This window comes from Pipistrellus kuhlii, unplaced genomic scaffold (genome assembly GCF_014108245.1).
Source record: "Pipistrellus kuhlii isolate mPipKuh1 unplaced genomic scaffold, mPipKuh1.p scaffold_m20_p_20, whole genome shotgun sequence".
Lineage (NCBI taxonomy): Eukaryota > Metazoa > Chordata > Mammalia > Chiroptera > Vespertilionidae > Pipistrellus > Pipistrellus kuhlii.
In genome coordinates this window covers 12,875,558-12,903,356 of record NW_023425516.1, presented here as the reverse complement: position 1 = coordinate 12,903,356, position 27,799 = coordinate 12,875,558, and the positions used below count along the sequence as shown (strand labels likewise).

The 27,799-nt window shown below is 49.5% G+C and overlaps 1 protein-coding gene across 6 annotated transcripts in view; it reads right to left on the bottom strand.

Moving 5' to 3' along the window:
• Positions 1 to 290: 290 nt before the first annotated feature.
• Positions 291 to 27,799, bottom strand: part of DGCR2 (DiGeorge syndrome critical region gene 2) — a 41,087-nt gene continuing 13,578 nt past the window's right edge. Inside the window, exons 2-10 of one of the 6 annotated variants that reach the window (XM_036449541.2) lie at positions 24,963 to 25,085; positions 16,331 to 16,456; positions 14,846 to 15,065; positions 12,903 to 12,979; positions 10,307 to 10,483; positions 9,273 to 9,476; positions 5,736 to 5,888; positions 4,560 to 4,796; positions 291 to 3,123 (exon numbers count right to left, since the gene is read on the bottom strand). In XM_036449541.2, coding sequence (XP_036305434.1) covers positions 2,867 to 3,123; positions 4,560 to 4,796; positions 5,736 to 5,888; positions 9,273 to 9,476; positions 10,307 to 10,483; positions 12,903 to 12,979; positions 14,846 to 15,065; positions 16,331 to 16,456; positions 24,963 to 25,085 — 1,574 coding nt within the window. In that variant the 3' untranslated portion in view covers positions 291 to 2,866. The remainder of the gene's footprint in view (positions 3,124 to 4,559; positions 4,797 to 5,735; positions 5,889 to 9,272; positions 9,477 to 10,306; positions 10,484 to 12,902; positions 12,980 to 14,845; positions 15,066 to 16,330; positions 16,457 to 24,962; positions 25,086 to 27,799) is intronic. The other 5 variants (XM_036449542.2, XM_036449546.2, XM_036449545.2 and 2 more) reach the window with 5 other exon arrangements.

The window sequence follows — 27,799 nt, the reverse complement described above, 5'->3', positions numbered from 1 at the left end:
AAGAGGGGCCTCCCAGGGACTCGCTGGCTCTTTCCCTGCCTGAGGCTCTCTGGCCAGGAGGCTGGGTTAGGAAGATGAGCAGGAAGCCCTGCCAAAGGCCGAGTCCCCTGGGTGCCCTCTTGTCCCACATCATGCACTAGGAACTTATAGAAAAAACCACTGAGGAAAGGGACAGAGGGGTCTCAGAGCCCCAAGCCTGACACTCCCCTCCATCTCCGCCCCTGTGCCGTGGCTCCATCTTGGCCAGAGCCTCCCACTCCCAACATGAGTACACCTAGGACTGACTACGTCTCTTCCAGAACTCAAATTTATTTGGCATTTGGATGAAATGGTTCTCACAGCATCTTAAGGATTAGTGCCAACCTAACCAAAAATAAACCCAAACTAAAACCCTTAGTGAAAGGAAAACAGAAAACAGGCATTGAGACAATGTACAGATTCGACTCCCACCTCCACCAGGCAGGTCAGGTCCCAGGGGAGGAGTCCCTCCCGAGACCCTGGCCTGTCCCTCTGGAGGCCGTGTGCATGGGGTGGGAAGCCCTACTCTCACAGGAACACCAGTCTCAGCCAGGGTTAGACCTGGAGCTCATCAGATCTTACAAAGGGTGGTGACTGGACAGGAAGCACAGGTCAGCCGGGTAACCACAGCTTTCCCCGATGCCCTCACAACCACCTTTAAGCAGAGCTCAGCTCTGGGAGACTCAGTGGGCAGCAGGCAGCCTTCTTCCCAGCCCAAGAATGCCAGTAGGCTGAACACTCTGGGCCCACCCTCTGCAGCCCACACGATCTGATTCAGGGCACCCTCTCCTTAGCACCTTCTGCACACCTGTCCCCAGCAATCTTTAGGTCCGCAAAAGCCCCCCAGTCCCACACCTCTAGTGCCAGCCACTGCCCTGTATACACAGCTGAAGCCTGGGCCAGAGACACTGGGATAAGGGGACCTGGTGCTATGGGGGGCAGACCCTACAGGATTTCGTTGGGGCGGCCATTTCAAAGTAGGCCCACGCAGGACCCTAAGCCAGCGCCCACAGGGCTGTGACCGCTGCTCTGGAAAATGGCTGCCCCGTGTTCAGTGTATGTTGGAGGCTTCACACACTTCCTGCTTGGTGTTCAGCAGCCAGCATGGGCACATGTGCCCAGGATGCCCTTCTCAAAGCAGCAGCCCTCTGGCAAGGGGAGCACACACGCTGGCTTCTGCAGGCCGAGCCCAAGGACAGGCAGTTCAGGGACAAAACTCACATCTCTGGTCAGCCTTGTGGAACAACTCAACAAAACTGGTTTCCAACCAAAGTGTGAGAATGTGCCTAGAACTGGGCTGTGCCTGTGAGGTCTGTCGTCAGACCACCATGGAAGCACCCACCGAAAGTCAGCTCTCCCCTTGCTGCATGCTGGTCCAGAAAGGCTGAGAGGAGGACCAGGAGCTGGGCGGCTGGGTTGGGAAGATGACAGAGAGCCTGCGTCAGAAGAGGCACAGACCCGGCCACGCCTCCGTGCCCCCAAGAGGCCATGTTGGCCCAGGAAATTGAAGATTGAGTTCCTGTGTACCATCACCACCTGCAAACACTTGGACATATATGTACGTACATACACACACACACACACACACACACACACACACACACACACAAAAGATCTAGACATTCAACGTAGAAAAGATATGGATGTGCTAAAAAATCGCACAGAACCCGCTTCATCTCCAAACCTCAGAAACGCTAACAGCCTGGTGTCAGGAGACAAGACCACTGCCCAGGAGTAGGCAACAGGGTCCCTCAGTCAAAAGGCCCCTGAGCAGGGCACCCAGCACCCTGTGCTAAGGACAAGAAGGTGGCATGCAGCCACCAGGCACTCAGCTCTAGTGGTGGTGGTGATGTGCAAGAAGTGGACTTTCAGGAGGTGGACACAGCCCAGGGATGTTAATTTCAGCCACCCCTCCCCACAATTAACCCTTTATGGCACAAAGAGGAGGGTGGGGGCAGGCCTTGTCCAGGGCAAATTCAATAGGAGGGGGCTCCAGAGGGTTAACAGAGAGGAGCTGGCTCAGCCTTCCAGTGAAGGATCCAGGGCCAGGGCACTCATGCAGGCTAAGGGCCTCAGCCCAGTTCCAGAGCTGCCTCCTGGGGGCCATGCACAGTAATGCTAGGGAGAAATCCAACAGACTAGGAACAGGGATTTCTGGTAAGGAGCTGGGCTTCGCAGAGCCCCACTGGAAAGACAGAGTGGAGTGCAAGCCCCTTCCAAGCTCCCCTTCTTAGAGCCTTGGGCACCAGAGCTAAGGCAGGATCACCCTCGATGTTCAAGCTAGACCTGTGAGGGGCCATCCTCAGAGCAGCCACTGGAGCAACTCTAAAGGCTTCTGCCCTGAAGCAGACTCACTGCCCAGACAATCCTGACAGTCCACACACACTGGTGCCCGAAGTGCCTTCCTGAGCAGTGGCCAGCGAGGCACACCGTGGCAGTTCTGGGGCTTGGTGGCTGGGCAGCAGGCTCCTCTGTACGTGCTGCCATGAGCAAACCCACCAAAGTCTGGTATCGTTTGGCCTCCACCCAGGCCCACAGTACCTTCTTTGTTCCCTACTTCTGAAACGTGTGGCATGAACAACCTGTCATTCTTCTGTCATTTAAAAAGAAAAAGACAGTGACCCAAAGCTATGTGTGTTATGAAGCCCTCAAGGAGACTCGGTGCAGGTGCTCGCTCCCTTGGGACGCTGGAGCAGTCTCTGAACGCACGCGCACACCTACGGGGAGGGCGTGCAGCAGCGCAGCTGAGTCCAGGCTCACAGAGGGCCCTTCAAGTCTCCATGGGAATCAGTTTCCTTGACAGCAAACAGGTGCTCCATGCCCCTTGGGGCCACGGGCTGGGCACCCTCTACACCACGGTATTGAGGGAACTGCGGCTGTGGCAGCCAACTCCTGGCAGTGCCTCTGTGGCTGGGGGCGTCCCACTCTGGGCAGGGTCGGGGGGCACGAGCAGGATGCTGCTGCTGTCGGCTGAGTCTTCCAGGTCTGCCAGGGTGACCCCTGCGGAAGGCAGAGGCTGCTCCAGGCACTGGGGTGACACACCTTCACTGTCACCATCCCCTGGGGTCGGCAGGCTGGCCTCTGCTGGCTCAAAAGCATCATCATCTATAGGAGGAGACAGAGGGGTGTCAGCAGGGTAGTGGGTGGGCCTGGCATGAGAGAAGAAGGTAGGGAGACAGAACGGGGGACGCTTATCTTGCCTGAACGCTCCACTGAAGCTGTGGCTCTGCTGTGCTCAACCCTCACCCTTGCCACGTTCGCAGCTGTCATGGTGCAAGGTGCAGGGGGACAGTTATGACCAAGCCCCAGTGTGTGGCTGGTACACACTTTGACAGAGTTAGGAGAATCAAGGTAGGACAAGGAAACCCTTTCTGATTCAGTGGGGGTTGAACCAGGACCCATGTGACATTAGGGCATTACTGGGCTGTAGGTGGGCAGGTGGAACAGTGCTTACAGACCCCAGACCAGAAGCTGCCGCTGGAATATGGGAACAAGAGCATGAGATGGGCCTGGGCAGGGGCCTGCAGACAGCTGGTCTGACAGCCGCTCTACAGCAGCCCACTCCGTCACTCGTTTTAGCGTGCCTGCTCCTTATCACCACAGGCTCTCTCTCTCAGCTCAGGGCATGGGGCCTAGTCTGTATCCCTCTCCTGGCCAACTCCCCATGGGCTCAGCAGTCCTGCTGCCCTGCCCTGGGACCATTTGCTCCCCTGTAGCCTGGTCCATGGAGGTGCTGGGTCCCCAGCAGCACCCCTGGTGGGAAGCTTGTTCTACCCGGGTCCCCCTGACAGCAGATGGCGACAACCTGTTCCTAGGGCTGGGGTTCAATCCAAACTTCTCCTGCCCACACAGACCAGGAGAGGTACTAGGTGACCAAATGAACACACAGCACACAGAACACAGCAGTGCCGGCCTCACAACGCCATCCTGCTGTGCTGTGTGGGTATGCAGAGCCAGGAGCCCGGGGTGGGGCACTGCCTGCAATGTGTGGCGGGGGTAACACGGAGAAGAGTGGGACATCTGCACTCACTCCAGGGACGGGGCAAGCCAAGCAATGGGCAAGGCTCCTGCAAGCCCTTCTTCGTTGCACAGCCCTGGGAGGAGCACACTCAGGTGACGGCCAGCATCAGCGGCCAATGCTTTCCTCCCATGCCACAGGGCTGCCTCCCCAGCTTACACGGGCACGTGTCTTCACAGCCCGGCAGTTGGCTCTGTGCCAGCCCTATCCCCATGACTGCAATGCCTGGTTCCCAGGTCTCCATAGAGCTAGGATTGGGTGTCTAAAGACTGCTCCCAGGCGGAGGTTAAGAGGCCGGGTGATCAGTGACCGCCGTCAGCAGTCATTTGCACCTGCACCCCTGGGAAGAGCCTGACAACCCACAGGTGGCAGTTCCACTTTCAAGGGAAAACCAGAGACAGCAACAGAAGGCTTGGAGGAAGCCGAGTTCACAGCCCTGTGCGCTGGGGAGGACCCCTGTACTCCGGCCCTGCAGGCCCGGGGGTTGGTGACAGGCCGCTCCCTCTCCCTGTGGGGGAAGCACCTGCAGGGTCGTAGAACACGCTGTCAGGGTTGATGGAGGCCTCATAGGGTGGTGGCGGGTCATCAGGCTGGTCAATGTCTGGGTACTTGTACGCAGTGTAGGGGGGTGGAGGATCATGGAAGTGGAAAGTCCCGCCTTCTCCATCATCAGAGAGGTGTAGCGGCGTGAGGCCTGTGCCGAACCCGTCTGGGCCATAATCAAAGCCGGGGATCCTCCGGCCAAGGTTGAAGTGGTGCACTGGGCAACGGAAGTGAGAAACAAGCAACAGGGTCATGTCACTGGAAGACGCACAACTCAGCTCCTGAGCCCTGCCTCCCCCAGGCCTAGGCCCTGCCCCCTCACCCCCGCTCAGACTTTCCGACTGTCACTTTTGTGCCTAGCTGCCCACCAGTCCTGGTACTCGCCCAGTGCCTCCTTCCCCGGTCGGTACATTCCCGCTCGTCACTCACATGCAAGAGGTTTGCCTGCTGTGCTCCAGCCCTCGCCACACCTTTCCAGCTCTAAAATGTTTCTGGGTGTCTAGCCCATGATTGCCTTCAAGTTCTGCTCACCCTGCAACTCGTGAGAACTGAAGAAGGTGGAAAACCCGGTTGGTCCACACTTCAGACCTGACCCGGGCTCCCCAGAGACACAAGGCCCCTAATGGAAGCTAGTGCGGGCCTTCAGCATTCTTGCCACCTTGATTCTGAATCCTCTCCTGCCTGCTCGCACCTGTCCTGCCCCACACAGGACTGCGGAGCCCTGGCTTGTTCGCTGGGATGATTTCAGCTCCACTGGGGGCATAGGCCACTGCAGACAAGCTGGACTGAGAGTGAGCGCATAAGTTGCCTTATGTCCACGGGCATTTGCTGATTCCCTCTCCTAGCAGGAGGCCGCACTCATGGTCTAGGCCAGACTGCTTCAGAGAGCAAGGGCGGGAACGCGCAGCATCAGCGGGCACTGGAGGTACGCCCTTCCTCCCCGTGCCTGTGGACTCTGCTTTCGGCCCTGCAGAGAGGTCCCCTAGAGCCCCAGGTGTGCACTCAGCCCAGGAGTGGGTGGGTGGGTGGGACACCCTCCATCATGTCCCCCACTTCCTCCCTGCATCTTCCTGCTTCCTGTGTCCCCATTCTCCTGGAGACACAGCCAAGGGCAGGCCGGCACTGTAGCCATCATCGGCAGGGGCTGGGCACTCACGGTTTGCTCCGATCAGGGACTCAATGCGCTCCCGGCGCCTCTGGCGTAGCCGGTGGACCATGAAAAGCAGCAGGGACAGGATGAGAAAGGAGGAGATGCAGCTAACAATGAGACGCATCCCACTGGCCATGGAGTCGAACAGGCTATTCCCATCTGTTAGAGGAGAAGGGAAAAACCCCGCTGCTCTCAGAAAAGGAGGTCCTGATCCCGGATGCTCAGTGCTATGAGAAGGCCATGGCCCTCCACACACAACTATGTGGACAAGGCAACTTATTTCCCGACACAATCTTATGATGAAAGAAACAAGAAAGCTGAAAAGAATACACACACCCCCCCCCGCTAATACACTGTTTGACCATCCGACTGATTGCTTTGACACTCAGTGACCACCAGAGGGCAGACACTCAACACAGGAGCTGCTAAGCTGAAATGACTTGGCAGCGGCGGTTCTTGGGTGATGCACCCCAAATTCAGAGAGGAGGGAGCCCGATTCCTCGTGGGGCCATGTGATTCCACCTTCGGCCGTGGGTTATGTTGTTGCTGGGGCACTGTTGGCCCTGAATCTGGTTTACTGCACACTTGCGTTCCACACCCTGTACGACACCAACTTTGCAGAGAGCCCTTTGGGGGTGTCAGAGAGCTGGTTCAGCCCGATCCCCACAATCCAGGCTGAGAGACCACAGGAGGTTGGCTCCAGAGTATGTCCAGCCTGTCTGACCCAGTCCTGCCCCACCAGCCACCTTCTAATTAATATCCTTCCAATGTGCATGAATCTGTGCACTGGGTCACTAGTACTATACCATTACCACAGGAAAGAAGCAGCTCATGGCCAGGAAGTCTTAAAATATGAGATGGATGATGTGGCTTGCCCCTCCCTTGGTCTTTCTCAGAGGCCCATGTGCCCACTCCTCCCTATTGCTGGGTGAGCCCCCGGAAGCCACAACAGGAGCTTGATAGGAAGTACCAAACAGAATGGGACTGTGCACCAGGCTGCAGCATCCAGCACCTCTCTGATCTCTCACAGCCCTACAGAGGAGGAGCAAAGTCCCTATAAGGAGGGAACAGAGGCTCAGTGGGGTAATGTGCCTGGCCCCAGTTCAGACCTGGGCTCCAGCCCCATCAGGGTGCTCCCAGAGTTCTTTGCTCCTCCCTAATACTCAGCAGTGCTCCATGTGGAGGCCGGTGATCAGGGAGGAGTGTGAGAATGTGGCCTCTACTGGGCCCTCAGAGTCCGTTTACACCCCTCTCCTTCTCTTGTCCATCAGTGGCTGTTCTAATCCTGGACCTCCCCATACCCTACTTCTACTAACCCTCTCTGTTGGTGAAACCTTGGATATATCAAAGTGTGTTCAGCACTGACAAAGGCTCAATTTTGGCACTCATGATCCACAGCAGCAGCCACCAACCTTTATGACCTCACGGACCACCAGTGGTCAGTAGACCACCAGCTGGCAACCACTGCTCTAAACGTTTCTTAAACTAGCGGTCACCAAGCTCTCGGACCTCACGGACCACTGGTTGGGGACCGCTGATCTGGAGGACAGGGAGGAGAGACACACTGGGAGCAAGTCCTCACACAGGGCTAAACCTCAGATGCGGTTGATCTGCTCACCCTGCTCATCTCTATGCTGGGCCATAGTCCCTGCTTAAGTGAGGCTGAGGTCATGTCCCTGCTGTTGGCCAGCTCCATGGTGGAGGACCTGGTGTTCCACAACGTTTCAATAGAGCTGGAGTCCGGACCCAAAATCTTTGGGCAGAGGCAGTGGGGTCTCAGGGCCCAGGCAGAATCTCCGTGGAGGGCTCTGGCATCTCCCTCCAGCCTAGCATTCTTTTAATAAAATTTGTTTTTACTGATTTCAGAGAGAGAGGGAAGGAGAGTGAGAGGGAGACAGAAACATCGATGAAAGAGAAACATCATTTGGCTGTCTCCTGCACAGCCCTTATTGGGGAGCCAGCAACCCAGGTATATGTCCTGAATGGGAATTGAGCTAGCAATCCCTGGGTACATGGTACGACACTCAACCAAGCCACACTGACCAGGCAAGCCTAGCATTATTATTATTATTATTATTATTATTATTATTTTAAGTATATATTTAAAAAAAAATTTTTAAATTGTTTTTAGAGAGGAATGGAGAGGTAGAGAAAGAAACATCAGTGATGAGAGAAAATAATTGATTAGCTGCCTCCTGGGCATGTGCCCTGATATCCTGTACAACCCTGAACAGACTAGTGAGAGCAGACAATCTTGCCTTGTTAGAGGGACACTTCCTAGGAGAAGGCACCTGACCTGGAAGGCTGTCAGGAGCCTGCAGAACAAGGCCGAGGCCAGGGGCAGGGGCAGGCCCTGGCTATGCTGTCTGGTACACAGGTGTGGCCTGAGGGCCCTGGTCTCCTGAGAAGTCCTCAGAGCTGGGCGGGCTTCACAAGCCACTCAGCCCACAGACTGGTCATTCTTGTGTATCTACATCTGGTCATACATGGCCTCTGCACTTTCCACAGCCAACTGTGCACCTCGATGGGATATGGGCCACAGCACCCCTTTTGCTGAGCCTTAAGTAGCTTCTGACACTGATCTGCCCTCTTGCCAGCAGCCTTCCTGACAACTCTCTGCAAAAGACAGCTCTCTGGAACAGTTGTTGTGGCTCTCATGTGCCAGCTCCAGTTCCCACTAGAACTAGGCAAACCAGCTTTCATCCATGGGGGCCCCAAGGAATGGAAAGAACTACCACGCCCACCCAAGCTGCTTTTCTGCAGGGCCTGAGTCCGGGCCTTTCACAAGTCTCTGCCCATGTCACTCTCGTACTGTGGCAGCCAAGAGAGAAAACAAATTTATGCTTTTTGTTTACATTTCTGAGATTGTGAATTCACACAAAGATGTCAACTGCATTGGCAGGGTGAACCATCCAGTACACCATATGAACTGCGACGTGTCCTACAGAGCAGGAGCCCCACCTGCTGGTCTTTTTTGAAAGTGGAAGAAATATCATCCAGAGACCACATGGTTGCACAGTGTCCACCTGCAAAGTGCCACCTAGTGAGGAGTTTTAGATTTAATCTTTTTCTTAAAGATTCTAATAGCAAAAATTGATTACTGTTAATGAAAATTGTCACTACCCACTACATCACCACACTCAGAAAACAGGAAGAGCTCAAACTGGTGTGTAAGTTGGAAGTCTTGCTCTTAGTCTTAAAAAGGAAAGGAGATAGTTCTGAAGTCATCAACTACAGTTGATTTGTGAACATACAGCCATACTCAAGTTCAAGTTCATCAGTGAATACCTGCAACCCTACAGCTAAAATGAGCCAACCTGAGAGATAGCAGTTAGAGGAGGCCGGTTGTGTGAGAGACACCGGTGAATTAGAGTATTTGCTGATCAAAGCCTGAGACAGCTCTGTGGGCAAATGCTGCCACCGCTGCTATGCCATGTGTTGTGGACTCCACTTCTCACAAGGCCCTGCCACTGAGGAAGCAATGGACCGTGAAGCCTCTGGCCCTGAATGGGGAGGCTGACTTGTGACCAGCATCAGTCTCACCTGGGTCCAGACACATGAACTTGCAGCACTCCTTGGGGTCCTTGCGGTACTGCTGGCAGCCCTGGGGCCGCTCGCAGAGGGCAGCCACGCACATCTCTGGCTCCCCTCCATGGCAGGTGCAGCTCAGGCACGGGTCATCTCCTTTGGGGGTGAAGTAGAGCCCTTCATCCACCACATTGTCCTTGATGTCAACACATGTTTGACCTGCAACAGACACACACAAACACAAACGTATGTTACCAGCAGAACCAGCCCCGAGTCTCCCCACAAACAACAACAGAGGAGCTGGCAAGATGAACCTGAGAACCCCCTCCTGTGAGTGCTGTTCAAGAGAGAGCACTACACACTCTGTGAGGACAACGCACACCTGGCCAGGGCACACCTAGCTGCAAACCTAGAATCTAGAACAGAGTGTGCCAGGTTCCAGGGGAAAGCCCATGGAAGTGTCTGCTTTTATGATACTTAAGCCCTAGCTGGTTTGACTCCATGGACAGATCGGTCCAAGGTTCGATTCCGGTGAAGGGCACATGCAGGGATGCAGGATCAATTCCTAGTAGGGGATGTGCAGAAAGCAGCCAATCGATGACTCTTTCATCATTGATGTTTTTATCTTACCCTCTCCCTCCCTCTCTGAAATAAATAAATAAATAAATAAATAAATAAATAAATAAAAATAAAAAGATGCCTAAGCAGTTTAGTTTTTGTGGTTTTTAAAAAATATATATATTTTTAATTCACTTTTTACAGAAAGGAAGAGAGAGGGATAGAAAGTTAGAAACATCAATGAGAAAGAAACATCGATCAGCCATCTCTTGCACACCCCCTACTGGGGATATGCCTGTAACCAGGGTACATGCCCTTGACCGGAATTGAACCTGGTACCTTTCAGTCGCAGGCCCGACGTTCTATCCACTGAGCCAAACCAGTCTTGGCAGAAGTTTAGTTTTGAGAGTTTCTGAAATTAGAAAGTCACATTGTCACAAGAAGCACCATTCCTTCCAGCTCATAAAAGAGTCAAGTTCAAGGTGGCTTACTTCTTTTACAAAGAAACGAAGACTTCTCGTAGCAGTTCTCCGCATGCCAGCTGTGCAGATCGTGGTTGCGGAGGGTGGGGAAGTGGAAGCACTGGAGCTGGGCGCAGAACACGTTTTCACTTTCAGACATGGCGGAGGCGAAGATGGGGTTTGGGGGCAGGAAAACCTCTGAGGAACCTACAGGGGAGACAAAAGGGAGGTATGGCCATTGCAACATAATGTCAACATCTGAACCATGTGCAGTCTTCACAGGGACCGAGGCCCACCCTGAAGTGGACCATCAGTCAAAGAGCTCATGGACACCAAACGGAGCTGTACTGCAGTTACGGCATTAATTCACAGCCTCCCTTAGCTCCACCGAGAGCAGGTTTCACACTGGGCGATGGGGGCCATGCTCCGTAGGCCAGGGAGGCAAGCACACACACAAGCCAGAGGAGGACTATACTTAGTCGGGTTGTTTAAAGGCAGAACGACATGAAGAGTGAAGCAATGGATTATAACACAATAATGAAAATGTGTGAGTTCATATGAATAAAATGAACAAATAAATAAATAGGAAGAGGAAAGTTCTCCTTTACAAGAGTATTGACTGATAGAGGACTCAAGACGACGCCCATTGCTTCTGCCATGAATGCATAATTTAGACAGAAATGTGGCCCCTACACCCACTCAGAGCATCAGCTGGCCTGGTGAACTCCTGGAAGGCTCCTTGAGACCCACTCCCAGCTCCAGTGAGACTGTAATCCACTTGGCTATTGCATTCCAAGTTGGAAATCAGGTGATCAGAAACCATGCTACCATTGAACTTCAGGATGGGGGTACAGGGGTGTTGGGGGAGTGGGCCATGAACCTCTAAGCTTCTTTCCTAAGTCCCATAATCTAGTACAGTCTCCTGATCATTCTCCCTCAGATATAACAAATATTGGCAAGCCCTAATCCTATAAACAGGCCCTCAGGGGACACTGTACAAGGACAACTTGCCTTGTGGAGCTGACATCTGAGTGTGGGGGGGTGAAGACAGATTCTGAACACAGAGTAAGTATACATATCGGAAAGTCATGGCTGCTATAGTAAAATCAGCTGCAGCACAGAGGTGAAGGCCAGCCTCAGAACAGAGAATGGAGGTCGAAGGCAGCACTATCATTCCTGACTGCTTGGGTTTAGTGGGTCTCACGTCACCCACAGGCTCACTGTTTTGCTGGGATTCAAGGGACCCTGCATCCAGCCACAGTCATGGCTAAGAATTACTATAGCGATGCAGCAAGATATACTAGCAGCAACAAAAGGGAGTTCAGGTGGAGTCTGGAAAAATCCAGGCCAGGCTTCCTCATCCTCCAGGCAGGAAGGTGCCATGAAGTGTGCCGCTGCCAGCAGCCCTGCGATACATTTCTGCCAACAGCAGCCTGGGTGCCGACCTCCGGCCCAGCGCAATTCCAGACTTGCCAAGGGAAGCAGGTGTTCACCGTAATCCGTTTGTGCCGTCCAGGCAGCCTGGCACAGCCGGCTCCACTTAATCCCCAAGCCAGTCCCAGACACTAGCCAGGGCCAGCCTGGCCCCACTGCTTCTCCGGCACTGCACTGGAATAAGCCTGAGCCAGGAAGCAGTGGCCCAGGGAGGGTTCAATGGGAACAAAGGAGACCCAAGGGAAGAGAGGCGAGAAGAGCAGGCATCCCTGTGGCTGAAGAGGGGGCCGGGAGCGGGGTGGAAGGGCGCTGCACGCCTCAGTGAGGACAGTGTCTTTGCGGGAGGAGAGGCACAAACAGCTGGGCAGAGGAGTAGAGGACTCTCGCGCAGCAATGCGAGGAGACTGGGCTGGGTGGGGATGGGAGCAAGGAGACCAGGCTGGCAGCGGTGGCTGCAGTAATTTAGGTGACTAATGGCAGATTTGGCGGCTGCAATCTGGCAACAAGTGATGAGATTTTGGACACGTTTGAAAGGGAGTAAAGTATGAGAGGAGTCAGAGGAGATCCCTATGTCTCTCACTCCAGCAAACTCCTCTATTTTACAATAATTCTATCTGCCTGACCGCTTTCCTTCAAGTTTTGGATTTCCGAACTTCTCTGTCCTAGGAAGCTTGAACTTCCCTCCCTGGCTCATGCCAGCTGCACACTTTGTATGCTCAGTTTTATGCCCTAAAGTCCTTATCAGTAAAAGGATAGTGAGTCTAAAAATCTGGCCAAGTAAGAAGCAACCATGTGTTCCAGAAAAGACCCCAGCCTGGAAGAGGGCCTGCTGGTCATCAGAGCCCTCCCGTGATGTGGGGCCCACTCCTCCCCACGTCCCCTGCATCAGGTGCCCCTAACGGGCCAGGCCCCACTGATGAGAGGGTGGGGGAAAGAGAGGAGACCCTAGCAATATATCCTGTTCAGGATGGTAAACCTCAATTTCATACTCAACAACTCTTTTCAGAAGAGGTTTACGCTTTTTTCTTTTTCTTTAAATTTATAGAGAGGAAGAGAAACATCAAATTGTTCTACTTATTTATGAATTCACTGGTTGATACTTATGTTTTGATTGAGGACCAAACCTGCAACCTTGGCATTTCGGGAAAACACTAACCAACTGAACTAACGGTCAGGGCCCAGAAAGGCTTACCTTTGAATGATACCTCCCAGTGGCCTTCTAAGGAGCTGTTCCGGTTGGTGACGACATACTGGTAGCCAACCCACAACCTGCGAGAGGGCAGAAATGCAAGGAACCTTAGCATGGCAGCAGGAGAGCAGCCACTGATTGTGCATGAGTGTATTTTAATAGTTACACTGCCATTAAAGTACTGAGCCTCCAAAATGCTAATGACTTTTTAAAGTTTTAAAATACTTACTTCTAATAAAATACATAAAAATTCTAAAGAATAAATTCACAGGTCAGAAAAAGTTTTATCTTGAGTGAATCCTGCCAAGACTGTCTTATTAGTTGTTCCAGGAAAGCTTTCAGCCCGGCTGGTGTGCCTCAGTGATTGAGTGTCCACTTATAAACCAGTGGTCACAGTTTGATTCTTGGTCAGGGTCATGACCCAGTGTTGGGCAGGTGCAGGGGGCAGCCAATCAATGATACTCTCTCATCACTGATGCTCCTATCTCTCTCTCCCTCTCCCTTCCTCTCTGAAATCAATAAAAAACATACTTAAAACAAAAACACAAAAAAGCTTTCAAATTCTAAGCAAGACCAACCTTATCTGCGATGGACATAGAGCCCTGTGAACACACTAAAGCAGTGGTCACCAACCTTTCAGACCTCATGGACCACCAGGGGTCCACTGGTTGGCGTCCGCTGCACTAAAGGCACAGAACAGCACCCTCTAAAGGAGTGAGTTTTGTGGCATGTGCATTAATCTCAATAAAAACCAAACACCTGTAAGTATACACTGCAGGGATGGGTAAAAGCATGCTCACGCTCAGAGCCAGCTCGCCCAGGCCTGCAACCGCTCCCCAGAACACAAGTTGCAGCACTGTGGGGGCAGTGCATGCGAACCTGGTCGATTGCCACAGCCACCTGTTGAGTGTTTGCCCCTCATCCAAGCCTTTCAGCCCAGCCTGGAGGTGCCTTCATAAGTCCACCACCACCGGGGGAGCCATGGCATTGTGCCACTCTGCCCCTTCAGCCTGCTGCTATGCACACACCCACCTGAAGGAGACAGGGTGTTTCCCTACCTATGGGGCTGAGCCCTCTCGCTCTTCCATGAACTTACAACCACCCTGTGAACTAGGAATTATTTTTCTCATCTGGTAGCTGCGGTATCATGATTTGCCAATGTCACGGGATATGATGGTAGAGCCCAAAACCCAGCTCAGGTCTCAAAATGCAGGCTCTTTGTCCACTTGACATGGTCCTCTTGCTAATACGGCAGCCTGTGCCATTGCTGGGAGGGAGTCCTGGCAGTCTGGCCAGCTCTGCAATTCGCACTCCTGCCCCAGCAGTGTGGATGAGGCAGCATGAGGACAACCACAGGCCATAGCACATGCCTGCCCCACAACCCAGGGCCTGGGAGATGCTGGCAGTTGGCCAGTTTCCACACTTTCTCCTCATTGCTAGAGAGCCTGGGGTCAAGAGCCAGGTTCTGGAGTTAGCCTGCAGGGGTTGGAACCCAGACACACCCAGCCAGTTGTGGCTGTGCCCACATGCTTGCCCGCTGGGCCTGTCTTCTTGCCCGCTGGTGTCCTGTGGTTTCTGGGACTGAGTGACCGAGCCCATTGAAATCACTGAGCAGCGGGCCTGACAAAGCACATTTTCTTGGAAGGAACTTCCAGCCACCCGTGCGCCCCTTGTGCTGGGCCTAGAAAAGCCCACACTGAGCGCCCCTCCTGACGCAGGCCAGGTCCCTTTACAGGTCAGCACACACAGCTGAACCTACAGACGATCAACAAGAGACTGACCCAAGGTGGCACTTCATCTCTGTCCTTCCAAGACCCCCACCCGATCTCAATGCCCACTCTAAACCGCTGAATATTTCCAGGGGGTGGAGCTGCTCTTCCCCAAAAGGCCATGTGCTTGGTGGGCACTGGCCTGAACCCCAGCCCTGGGTTCCCACCAAGACTCACTTGTGCTGGTCCTGCCAAGCGAAACTCCGCTCTGGCTGGTCCCATTCTTGGGCCAGGACGAAACGCAGCTCCTGGTCGGTGGAGAAGGTGGCAAGGGAGCCATTGACGCGCTGGCAGGTCTGTGCAGCGTCCCAGTAGTTCTCTCCACTCAGGTAGACCTTGTAGCAGCTGGCCGTGCCCTCATAGTGGTGCCACCCTGTCGGACACTTCCCTAGGAAACATGAAGGACGGAAGGGGAGTTGTCCCCCCAAATTAGGATCCGCACTCCAAAACAAAATTACATATGTTGCTCAGAAATCATCCTAGAGAAATGGGAAAACTGAAGCTCAAGAGGAAAATTTCTGTCCCCTAAGGACCGCATACTCAAGTTTCTCTACAATATAGATGTAGTCTAAAGGACAAGTATATTCAGTGGTGAGTCTTCCCATTTGTATAAGGTCTTTAATTTACTTGGCAGTAAAGACTGACTGCTGGATTCTTTGGATAAAACAGATTTCATTCTCTGGATAAGTCTGGTTGACAAGATGGCAGAACTGCCCACACCAGCTCACTGCAAGGCTGGTAGGAGTGAGCAAGGAGGTTCCCTGCCCACTTGGCCCTCACTGCCCAAATGCTGGCTTTCTGTTCACCCTGCCAGCAAGTCCAAAACTTCTTGGGCCTACTCCTTGGTTCTCTGTTCACATAGGTGCTGGCTAGTATTCCCTTAGAACAGAAAAGCTCAGGAGGTTATAGCTAGAAAGGCCACTGAGGTTGTGGGAGCTACTCCTGCCTTCTGCAGATGAGAAAATGAGGCCCAATTGGTTCCACGGTGGGCAAAAGCCAAGTAGCCAGTTGAAGTCAGAGTTTCCGCTAGACGAGACGGGCCAGATATCTTCTTGCCAGGTGGACCCACCCTAAGAGTGGCAAGGCTCCATACCAAATGGTATGAGGAAGCCCTCTGGGGACAGAAGCCAGTGAGTGGGGGCAAAAGAGAGAGGGAACATCTTTTTTGAACCTGTTGAGCTTTGTGGAATTATTCCCTAGGTAGATTACCGATTCAAAGAAAGGAGGTAGAGATGAAAAGACAGCGCATGGAGCTGAGAGCCACAATTCCAGGGGCTGCCCCACTGGCTGTGTGAGCTCTCAGAGGCTGTTTCCTGCACTGCATCCCTGTGACAATCCCTGGAGTTCAGAGCTCAAAGCCGAGGGGACCTGAGTGTCTGTGTGGTGAGAAGACTTCTGCAGCCCAGCTCTGAAAGGCAGCCATCTTGTAAGCAACTGGTTCCATAGCCTGAGTTGGTGTCAAGTATTCACCACTCTCAATCTGGATGGCATTGGCTGGGTCACTGTGCAGCCTCTTACCAAAGAAGGATTATGCCAAACTGCCCTGAAGGGCTGTTTTAAAAGACACACTGTACCCTTCACACAGCCAAATGATACTGGGAGAGCCAGGGAACATATAGCGTTATGAGGCTTTATCACAAACAGGGCAGGTCTGCAACTTACTGCTGAAGCGAACAGGCTGTGCCACATTCACTGCGTGGAAATGCGTGGGGTCGCCACCCCGGGCCCGCCCCTGCCTCGGATCCACAGCTTCCTTTCCATGGTAAGGTCGAGAATCCCCAGTCACTTCTGAAAGCAAAAAGAAAAGTGGACTGTAAGCACTGCTCTCACAGCAGAGTGGGCAGACTACTTGAGGCTGAGAGACCAGATGTGTGTGAGCATATATTCCATTTATTCAGAGTTTTGCCAGAACCAGCTTGTCTCAGTGGATAGAGCGTCGGCCTGCGGACTGAGGGGTCCCAGGTTCGATTCCGGTCAGGGGCATGTGCCTTGGTTGGGGCACATCCCCAATGGAGGGTGTGCAGGAGGCAGCTGATCGATGCTTCTCTCTCATCTATGTTTCTGGCTTTCTATCCCGCTCCATTTATTCAGGGTTTGTTTTGTTTTTTAATATTCTTAACAGAAGACCCATTAAAAAAAAAAATTAATTTCAGCCAAAACTGGTTTGGCTCAATGGATAGAGCGTCGGCTTGGGGACTGAAAGGTCCTGGGTTCGATTCCGGTCAAGGTCATGTACCTTGGTTGCGGGCATATCCCCAGTAGGGGGTGTGCAAGAGGCAGCTGATCGATGACTCTCTCTCATCGATGTTTCTAACTCTCTATCTCTCTCCCTTTCTCTCTGTACAAAATCAATAAAAATATATTTAAAAAAATTAATTTCATTGAGGAAGGGAGAGAGATATATAGAGAGAAACATTAATGATCAGAGAATCATGGATTGGCTGCCTCCTGCATGCCCCCTACTGAGGGGGATCAAGTTCACAACCCGGGCATGTGCCCTTGGCCAGAATTGAACCTGGGATCCCTCAGTCAGCAGGCCCACACTCTATTCACTGAGCCAAACCGGCCAGGGCTATTCAGGTCTTCTTAAGAACGCTATAAAAGGTTGCTGTTTGTATCAAATGGGTTATATGCACATCTTATTAAAATTATCCCGTAGCAGTCTTCATTTTTCTACTACTATCGTGAAATGATGTTTCCCCTTCATTGCATTTTCTAACAGGCTACTGCTGGCACAGCACAGAGTCAGCCATTCCTGCTGCAAATCCTTCAGTAGCTCTAGCCCAAGCATGTCAAACTCGCGGCCAGCGGGCCACATGCCTCACTTAACCATGCTTGCTCTAGCCCCTTGTGGTTTCTTCCAGAGCATAGGCTGCCTTCCTGCCCCCAGACTGCTGGGAGCCTCGCCTGGGAGCATGAAGGGGGAATCACCGTATGTAACCTTTGGCAAGGGCGTGGCATGGCATGGGGGGTGGAGGAACCTGGTGGGTCTAGGCAAGTGGTTGGAAGGCGAGGTGGTGTCCCACAAACCACCTTCCCAGACTGGCTGGCAATTAGCCCCACTGACTAAAGTGTCGCTAGCCATCTGGTTCTGCTATTATTACAGACTCTGATATTTTTATTTTGTAAATAATCTATTTTTTCTCATAAAATAAATATTCAATGCAAAATATTTGAAAAATATGTTTGGAAAGACAAAGCATATTAACCCATTACTATGTTAGAGCCCACCCTTCAGTCTCTCTCTCTTTTTTTTTTTTTTTAAATAAGTTTTTATTGTTCATATTATTACAAATGTTCCTTCCCGCCCCCCACCATTGCTCTCCTCCACCAGGTTCCCACCCCACCCTCTGCCCTTTCCCCGCTCCCCATTGTCCTCATCCATAGGTGCACAGTTTATGTTCAGTCTCTTCCCACGCCCCCCCTCTCCCCTTTTCCCCAAGAATCGTCAGTTCACTCCCCTTCCATACCTCTGATTCTATTATATTCAACAGTTAATATTGTTCATCAGATTTTTTAAATTTCCTTGGTTTTTAGATTCACTTGTTGATAGTTACGTATTTGTTGTTCATAATTTTTATCTTTGTTTACTTTCTCTTCTGAAAAAAACCCCTTCAGCAATTCATATATTGTAATTCTGGTTTGGCGATGATGAACTCCTTTAGCTTTTTTTTATATATTAGTGAAGCTCTTTATCTGGCCTTTGATTCTGAGTGATAGCTTTGTTGGGTAGATTATTTTTGGCTGTAGGTTCTTGCTATTCATCATCTTGAATATTTCTTGCCATTCCCGTCTGGCCTGCATGGTTTCTGTTGAGAAGTCAGCTGACAATCGTATAGGTGCTCCTTTATAGGTTACTACCTTCTTTGCTCTTGCTTCTTTTAATATTCTCTCTTTGTCTTTTGCTCTTGGAATTTTAATAATGATGTGTCTCGGTGTGGTCCTCTTTGGATTCCTTTTGTTTGGAGTTCTGTGGGCTTCCTGGACTTGTAAGTCTAATTTTTTCACCAGGTGGGGGAAGTTTTCTGTCACTATTTTTTTCAGTATGTTTTCAATATCCGCTCTCTCTCATCTTCTGGGACCCCCATAATTCTGATGTTGGTTCGCTTGAAGTTGTCTCAGAGGTTTCGTACATTATCTTCAATTTTCTGAATTCCCTTGCCTTCTAGCTTCTGTGGAGGAGTGTCTTCTGGCTCTTTATGTTCCAAATCTTTGACTTGATTCTTGCGATCTTCCCTTCTGTTTTTAGGACTCTGTAAAATATTTTTTATTTCAGACAATGTATTCTTTATTTCTTGTTGGTCCCTTATCATTTCTTGTTGACTCCTTATTAATTCTATCGTAGTTGATCTCTTTTCATATCCTCATAGGCCTTATCCATCTTTTCTAGGAAATTCTTGAAAAACCTTATAAGCGTAGATTTGAACTCTATATCCAGACTCTTTTTGTCCTCCATTTCTTTCGTTTGTCCAGTCTCTTTTTTTCTACATAAATCCTTAAAACTATTTTAGAATTTGCTTTATAAGCTTAAGACTATAATCAGCTTTCCATATTCTGAAATAAACTTAAGAAGACCATTTTAATGGCTGCATGGTATTCTGTGAATGAATTTCTTTAATTACCACCATCTCCTATGGTGCAAAGTTTAGGTTGTTTGCATTCTTCCAATACTCTAAGAAGGGTTGCACTGAATGACTTGTACATAAATCTGTTTGTGCCTCATTATTTTCTTCTGAGACCCTGAGAAGTTATGAGCCCTACCCGATTTGGCTCTCCTCCACTAAGCATTGAGAAGAGTACTTCCAGCTCCTTCTCAGGCATATAATGGGGTTCAGGTGTCCTTTCATTGCCAATCATTCTAAAATATAAAATGTGCTACCAGTGTCTGAGATAAAGCAAAGACCTCAAAGGAAAAGCATCTTTAAGGAGTGATCTCAACACCAACACAACCACCTCGTTTGCTGCTGACCCTGTGGAAGGTGGCCTGAGGCTGCAGCTGTTCTCTTCCAGCACCCTGCCCTGTGGGCCCCTGGCACCATCTCTCTAGGCCGGGAGTGCTCCATGCACACCCCCCGAGCGCCTCTGCTCCTGGGAGGAGACTGACAGTTCTGGCACAGGGACAGGGCTACAAAACCCTCCCCCTCCCTTCTCCAGGCAGTGCCTGGCACACCAAGGGGAAGATCCACAGTGTCTCCTGAGGAAGGGTGGATTTAGGATCGGGAGATGAGGGAAGGGAACAAACAGAAAGGCTTCCCAGCAGAGGGCACAGCTTGGGCAAAGGCAGGCATGTCTGGGACAGGCCTCAGGACAAGCACGGGTGTGGTAGAAGCCGCACCTAAATTTCACATCTCTCTTCTGTCTGCTCAAACGAGCAAGGCCTGTGATTCTACTTTATGTCTTGGCCTCTTCCCCAAACCAAGAACAGCATCTGGTCTATGACAGGCCACAATGCTCACAGACAGATGGATCCACGACAGAGACTTTCAATCCTTTTCATCTCATGCCACACATAAACTAATTATTGAAATTCTGTGGCATAACAAAATATATGTGTGTGTGTGTGTGTGTGTGTGTGTGTGTGTGTATATATATATATATATATATATATATATATATATATATTGTTATGCCACAGAATATATATATATATCATCCCCCCCCCCCCCCCGATTCATTCACACCGGACAGCTCTTGTTGTGTTGATTGCTGTCATTTTTAAATTTGACAATATAAGGGTAAAGAGGTCAGTGCCCCTGACTAAATATTGCATGCTTTGAAATTCTTGCAGCACACTGATCTAGGACAGAGGGGGAAGAGAAAGAAAGGGTAACGGTGTTCTGCTGGGTTATCACCAGGTGGCCTGGGTGCTGACTTTGAGGAAGAGAGGCCATCTGCAGCATGGGGTGAGGGGCAATAGTGAAATAGGTAAGGAAAGGAAGTCTGGCCGAAACCGGTTTGGCTCAGTGGTAGAGCGTTGATCTGTGGACTGAAAGGTCCCAGGTTCGATTCCGGTCAGGGGCATGTACGTTGGTTGAGTGATTCTCATTTGTGTTTCTAGAACTTGAACAAATATATTAGGTCCAGATGAGCTTATAACCTCTAAATGGAGAGGGCAAAACTGACTGGAGCCTCTTCAGCACACACATCACTTTCCTACTTTACACCAAAACAGGTTTAAAATCATGGTAAAAAAAAAAATCAGACGTTACTCAGTACGTCAAATAACAGTTAACTTACCAAACCGGGATTTCTAACACAAGAGAGCCTAAAATGTGATTCTGCTGTTGTTGGGTGAACCTGTAAGTCCCCAAGGCCCTGTTCACATTCTTTATTGCTACCTGTGATACAGGGAAGATCTTAGGTGTTCTCTGTTATCTTCTAGAAGTTTTTCTTTAACGTGAAACCAATTTTCTTGCATGTTGTACATTAGGGATCCAATTTCCTTCTTTTCCGACTGTCACAGCACTACATACTTAAGAATCTAACCTTTGCCCAGTGATATGTAATTCCACCTCCGGCATATATCATGTTTCTGGCAGCTCTTCTGTTCTACTGGCCAATTCATGCTACCCTGAGCCAACTGTAAAGTAAGCCTTGACACTGGTAAGGCAAGTGCTCATTCCTTACTCTTCTTCAAAGTGCCCTAACAATATCAGACATCATTCTTCCAAACCTGTTTGAACTGATTTGCCACATTTCCCCAAAACACCCTTTAGAGATGCACTGAGTCCAGAGATCAATATAAGAAGAATAGGCTACTTTAACACATTAAGTCTTCCTAGCCAAGAACATCCTGCCTCAAAAGTCTTCTTTAATGACTCTTAATAAAGTGTAAAATTTTCTCCATTAAAAAGTTTACACATCTTCTGTTAGTTCCCATTTATTGTAGATCAAAGATGGTTCAGTTAGGAGAACAGGAACCAGCTATTTCAACACAAAGGGGTGTAATACAGGGAAGCAGTGCTTTGGAAACAACTGAAAAGGTTTGCGTCAAGTGGGCCACCTCTAACTGTCTATGTGACACTGTAGCTGCACCCAGAGTCAGGAAGCTGCTGCTGCCACCCACCAGTGAGGAAAGAGCAGGAAAGGCTGCCAGACCACAGCTGCCCTGGCCTTCAGACGGCCGGCCTGTGAGGGATGTGGAAGCCACTGCACTCACTCACCTCAGTCTCCCACAATCCATATCAGGGCCAGAGGAAGGAGGATTCTTCTACCTCTTTTCCACTTTCCAAATTCCATGGGAAGGACCTCATGGGCAAATGATACCCAAAAGCCTACTGGCAGGGGGTCTGAGTGTTCCAACCCCAAAGGCAGCCTATTTCTAGCATATTATATGTCCAGCCTATATCTAGCATACTACCCATTTTGTATCTGACAAAACCACAGTGAAATTATGGTTTATTGCTACATCTTGTATTTTCTCTGCCCCTGTGGCCTTATATCTTATTGCAATTTTAGCAGGCTTTTATAGGGCAATGAAATAATCTCGTGTGGTCACTCCAGAGTCCTGAAGTCTATGTTCAAAAGCAAACTGATTAAGCTCTGGCTGGAGTGGTCCACTGGTTAGTCCTTGGTGAGTTTGCGCATGCACACGTGTCATCACTCAATGGTCTGATCCTAGAACAAGCATGTCAAACTCAAACTCTGGGCTCTGTAGGATAGACTTTATTTTTCTATCTGGGGAGAAAATACAGGAACCTATGTAGCTTCAAGTCAATACTTATACTGAGTGGACTTGCAACCCTCTGTGCCAATCAAGTAACCCAAAAGAGAAATTAGATCTAGTTCCTGCCTACAGCCAAGTCCACAGAGTACCGATAGATGAAGCTGAACCATAAGAGTGCCTATCATTGTTTTCAATATCCATAACAGGGCAGTTATTACACATAACGTTCAAAGCTAAACCAAAAGGTGCTTTGAAAACAGCAGATAAACCATGTTCCCATTTTATTTTTTAAAAATATATACTTTTTTTTTTTTTTTTCTTTTCTTACAGAAAGGGGGATAGATAGTTAGAAACATCGATGAGAGAGAACCATTCATTGATCAGCTGCCTCCTGCACACCCCCTGTTGGGGATGTGCCTGCAACTGGAAGCAAACCCAGGAGCTTTCAGTCCACAGGCAGACGCTCTATCCACTGAGCCAAACCAGTTTCCGCCATGCTCCCATTTTAAAGCAAGCCAAGAATCATTTGGTTCTTTGTTCAGAAAACTCTCTAGGAGGCTAGATGTGAAGCCTCACCCTGTAAGTCACTCCAGGAGGAGCTCCCAGGCACGATCACCAGTCCTCACCAGGCTGACCCAGCATATAGGAAATTCTCAAACACTGGGAAGTTCACACTATCTGGGCTGTGACCCAAGGAATGGCCAGGTGGTCTTCCCCGACAGAGAGCTATCCCAGAGGCTCCTAAACCAGCCACCACCATTCAAACTCTCATTTGGAAAGGTAGGCACCTCAACCACAGACATGCTCACCTAATGAAGGAAGAACAGGCGTAAGGGATGATTTAAAAATGAGTACCACCCTCACCAGTTTGGTTCAGTGGATAGAGCATCGACTTGTGGACTGAAGGGTCCTAGGTTCGATTCCTGTCAAGGGCACATGGCTGGGATGTGGGTTCAATCCCCAACAGGGGGCATGCAGGAGGCAACTGATCCATGATTCTCTCTCCTCATTGTGTTTCTTTCTCTCCCTTCCTCTCTAAAATCAATCAATAAATAAAAAGTATATATTTTTAAAAGAATTATTTTTTAAAATGGGTCCCTTTACAGGGGTCATTTTAGACAAAGTCCAAATAGACCACCTTTATTTCTTGTTTTGGAACCATCCCTCAATAAACTGTCCCAAGCTCAAATGTCAGATTCTAAGTGATGTCCCTCCTGATGCCCTAGTTGGAGTTTTTTTCAACACCTGGCCTATAGGAATGACAAGACTCCTTTCATTTACCGACTGCTGAAAAGGACCTCGTTCCACTGAGGAAGAAGACAGGTCTCCTGCCCTCAGGGAACTCAGTCTGGAAGGAGAGATCAAGCATGGGCACAAGTGATGTAAGAATTACCAGCGGTTCTATGTGCTGCCAAAGAGGGACAGAGCAGGTATTAGCAGAAGCCAACCTACAGCTATGGAGCCCACAGATGCCTTCTTGTTGTGGTATCGTCTAGCCAAGCCTTGAAGAATAGGCAGGATCTGTCCACACTGCAACAAACCAAGAGGATCCCAGGGAAAAAGAAAGGCATAAATGAAGCATGTGGCTAGAAAATGCTTTTTTTTTTTTTTTTTTTTTTTTTTTTTTTAAAAAATTGATTTCAGAGAAGGGAGAGGGAGAGATAGAAACATCTATGACGAGAGAGAAACGTTGACCGACTGCCTCCTGCATATCCTATACTGAGGATGGAGCCTGCAACCTGGGCATATTATCTGACTGGAAATTGAACGTGACCTTCTGGTTCATAGGTTGATAGTCAACCAGTGAGTCACACTGGCCAGGCTAAAAAATTCTTAACGGGGTGGAAATAGGGAGTAGCCTAGCTGAGTCATAGGAAAGAAAATAACGATTGGCACAAAAACAAGCCAGGTTGTGAAGAAATTTGAGTGTGAGGCCGAGAGTTTAGGTCTGAGATTCCTTTGGGCTTTTATAAGAACCACCCAGATCTTAAACATATTACCATGTGTGTGTGTGTCTCTCTCACATACTCATGCAGAAGTATACGCAAGATACTACACTGTCCATCCTAACTCAGCTGAGAACCCGGGGTGTGGTGAACACCATTACTCATGGGGTGTTATATCTTTGAGAGTCCTGGAACAAAAACCAGGTGGAGAACCAACAATTTAGACTTTGTGGCATTCTGTGTTTGTGAGCACACACATCATCAGGAGAAAGATTGCTAGTGACTGAGTGAGCAGGACAGATAGGCAGAGCCAAGGCCAGTCTAAGTGACCCTTGTCAGGATTCTAGCCAAGTCTCACAGACACCTACTTCCAAACCCAGGCAAGCGGGAGGGGAAGAAGCCACCATACTCAGGTGCTGGTCTCAAGCTCAGCAGCACCTCCCAAAATGTGGCATCACAGATACCTCTCTTACCTCACAATGCTCACCCTGCCTCTTAAAACGTCTGAGATCTACTCTACCTGTGTTAGGCATCTATTTAGAGAGAGGGGACGGGGGGAGGGAGAAAACAGGAGGAGCTCAAAATAACCTTCCAGCACATGGATGCAGCATTGGGTACCAGTCGACACCATCTCCTCTGATGGGAAGCATGGGCCATGTGCATCTGCCTGCCCAACACTCACCTGGACAGTTGGCTTCGTCGCTCTCATCCTCACAAGTCACCCAGCCGTCACACTGCCAGGGGAGAGGGATGCACTGGATGGTGCCACTGCGACAGGCAAACTGCCCAGGGTTGCACCGCAGCTCTGTGAAACCAAAGGGCAAGAGGCCATTGAGGAAGTGGCAGTAGCAGTGGAGACCTGGAGTGGCCCTGCCACCACCCGGTCCCCATGTGCATAGGCCAAGCAGCCCGCCTATAGCCCACCTCCTTGGAGGCTTGCATGCACACCCCAAAGAAGAGCCAAGAGCTGTGCCCCAAATGCCACAAATATCCAGAGCAGCCTACCACCCCTCCTCCCCCTGAATGTTGACCTTTATGTGCAACCATTCAGATATACACTGTGGCATTTCTGTTATGTGTCAGGCTGTGCAGTGCACTGCAGAGGGGACAGAAACAAGACGGTACACCTCTTACCTCCTGAAAAAAAAACACACATACACTCAATAAACACCCTATATAATAAAAGCCTAATATGCTCAGTGTCCAGTCGTCTGGTTGGCCGTTCAACCAATCAAAGTGTAATATGCTAATGATATGCTAAGGCCACTCAACCACTTGCTATGACATGCACTGACCACCAGAAGACAGCTGACCAGCTGCTATGATGTGCACTGACTACCAGGGGACAGAAGCTCTGACCAGTAGGTTAGCTTGCTGCTGGGGTCCAGCCGATCAGGACTGAGTGAGACAGGCTGGACACCCTGGAGCCCTCTCGTGGTCCCTCCCCAGCTGGCCAATCTCCCATGTCCTTCCCTGGCCCCAACTGTGTACCGGTGGGATCCCTCAGCCTGGCCTGCACCCTCTCGCAATCCATGACCCCTTGGAGGATGTCGGGAGCCAGTTTCGGCCTGTCAGTGGAATGACCAGTTGCTATGATGCTCAATGCAGGAGCTTCCCCCAGGTGGTCAGTATGCTCTCACAGGGGGAGTGCCACTCAGCCAGAAACTGGGCTCATGGCTGGGGAGCACAGCAGCGGTAGCTGGAGTCTCTCCTGCCTCCACAGCAGCACTAAGGCTGTCTGATTGACGGCTCAGGTCCGCTTCCTGCAGTTGGACATCCCCTGAGGGCTCTTGGACTGCAAGAGGTTGCAGGCAGGGCTGAGGGACACCTCCCTCCCCACCACCAAGTGCACAAATTTAGTGCACTGGACCACTAGTATATGGATAAACAGACACACTTGAGTTTCTGACAAAGCATAAATGGAGGTCACCACCACAGAAGCTCTCTAACAATATGCTGAAACAACATGAAGGAGAAACTGCCTCCATCTGGGGGGCTCAGGAATGCTTATTAAAGAAGGTGGGATGTAAATAGGGTTCCCAAAATAGATAAATGGTTTCAGAGATACATAACATAATAGGAAGGGACGAATGATCCAGAAAAAGCAGGGCTTAAGAAAATATCACAAGGCAGGAAAACATGCCATTAGACTGTGTGAGCTGACAAATGCAGAATCACTGGAGATAAGATTGGAAATGTAAGGAGAATCAGACTGTGGTAGCTTTCAGGGTAAGATAGTTGTGACCTTTATTTGGTATGTTGTAGGGGACCAACAAGTAATATGGTAAGATCCATATTTTAAGCAGATATCACTAGCAATGATTTCTAGAAGCAATTAAAATAGAAGGCCAGACAAAAATATTAAATAGCTCAGCCAAGTAAGGTCTTGAACTGAGGCAGGGTCGGCAAATATTACAGCTCATGGGCCAACTCCTGCCCTTCCCACCATTGTTCTTTTTTTAAATAAAATTTTTTTGGAACTGTGAGCTGTGGGACAACTGCACACTAACATACCTGTACTTGGAATGAGGAATCAGACAAAATATCTTAAGAAACAATGGCAGAACAACTTACCCTTTGATGGAAATTATAAACCTGCAGTTCCACAAGCTCAATGAACCCAAACACAAGACATATAAAGAAAATTACTCCAAAGTAATCATAATCAAAGTGCTTAAAACCAGCAATAGAGAAAATCTTAAAAGCAGCCAGAGGAAAAAAGACATCACACACAGAAAAACAGATTTCTCATTTATAAACAATACAAGCTGGAAGACAGTGGAGAAACATTTTTAAATTCCGAAAAAAAGAAACAGCTGTCAATCTAGAATCATTTAAAGCAAAAACATGTACACTACATTGTAGGGTTTATAACATGTAACAGTAAAACTGTGACAATAGCACAAAAGCTGGAAAGAAGAAGGGAAACATACTGTTTTAACGCTTTTATATACCACAGTAAAGTGGTCTGTCATGTGAAGGTAAACTATCATAAGTTAAAGAAAAATATCACTAAACTAACATAAGAGTTATAGCAAGTAAGCCAATGAAGACAACAAAATGAAATAAAAATAGTCAATTGAAAAGAAGGCAGAAAGGGAAAAAGAAATTAACAGTGGATGATACAAAAAATAAAACAACTAATCAATTTTGCCTGATCAGTAAATATATGGGGTGATCTAAACACCTGAAAAAATAAAATAAACACCTGAAAAAAAAACACAGAATTTGGCAGATAGGTAAAAAAACAAACAACCCACAAGACTCTATTATGTATTGCCTAAAAAACCTCTTTATATAAGGATACAAATTGGTGAAAATAGAAGAATAGAAACATGCTAACTCTGATCAAAAGAAAGCTGGAGTGGCTATATTAATGCTACACAAAGTAGACTCCAAAGCACTTAATATTACCAGGAATAAAGGTCATTTAATAATGATGAAGAACATAATAATCCTAAATGTTTATGAATCTATTGTAGAGCTTTAAAATACAGATGAAAAATTGCTATAACTGCT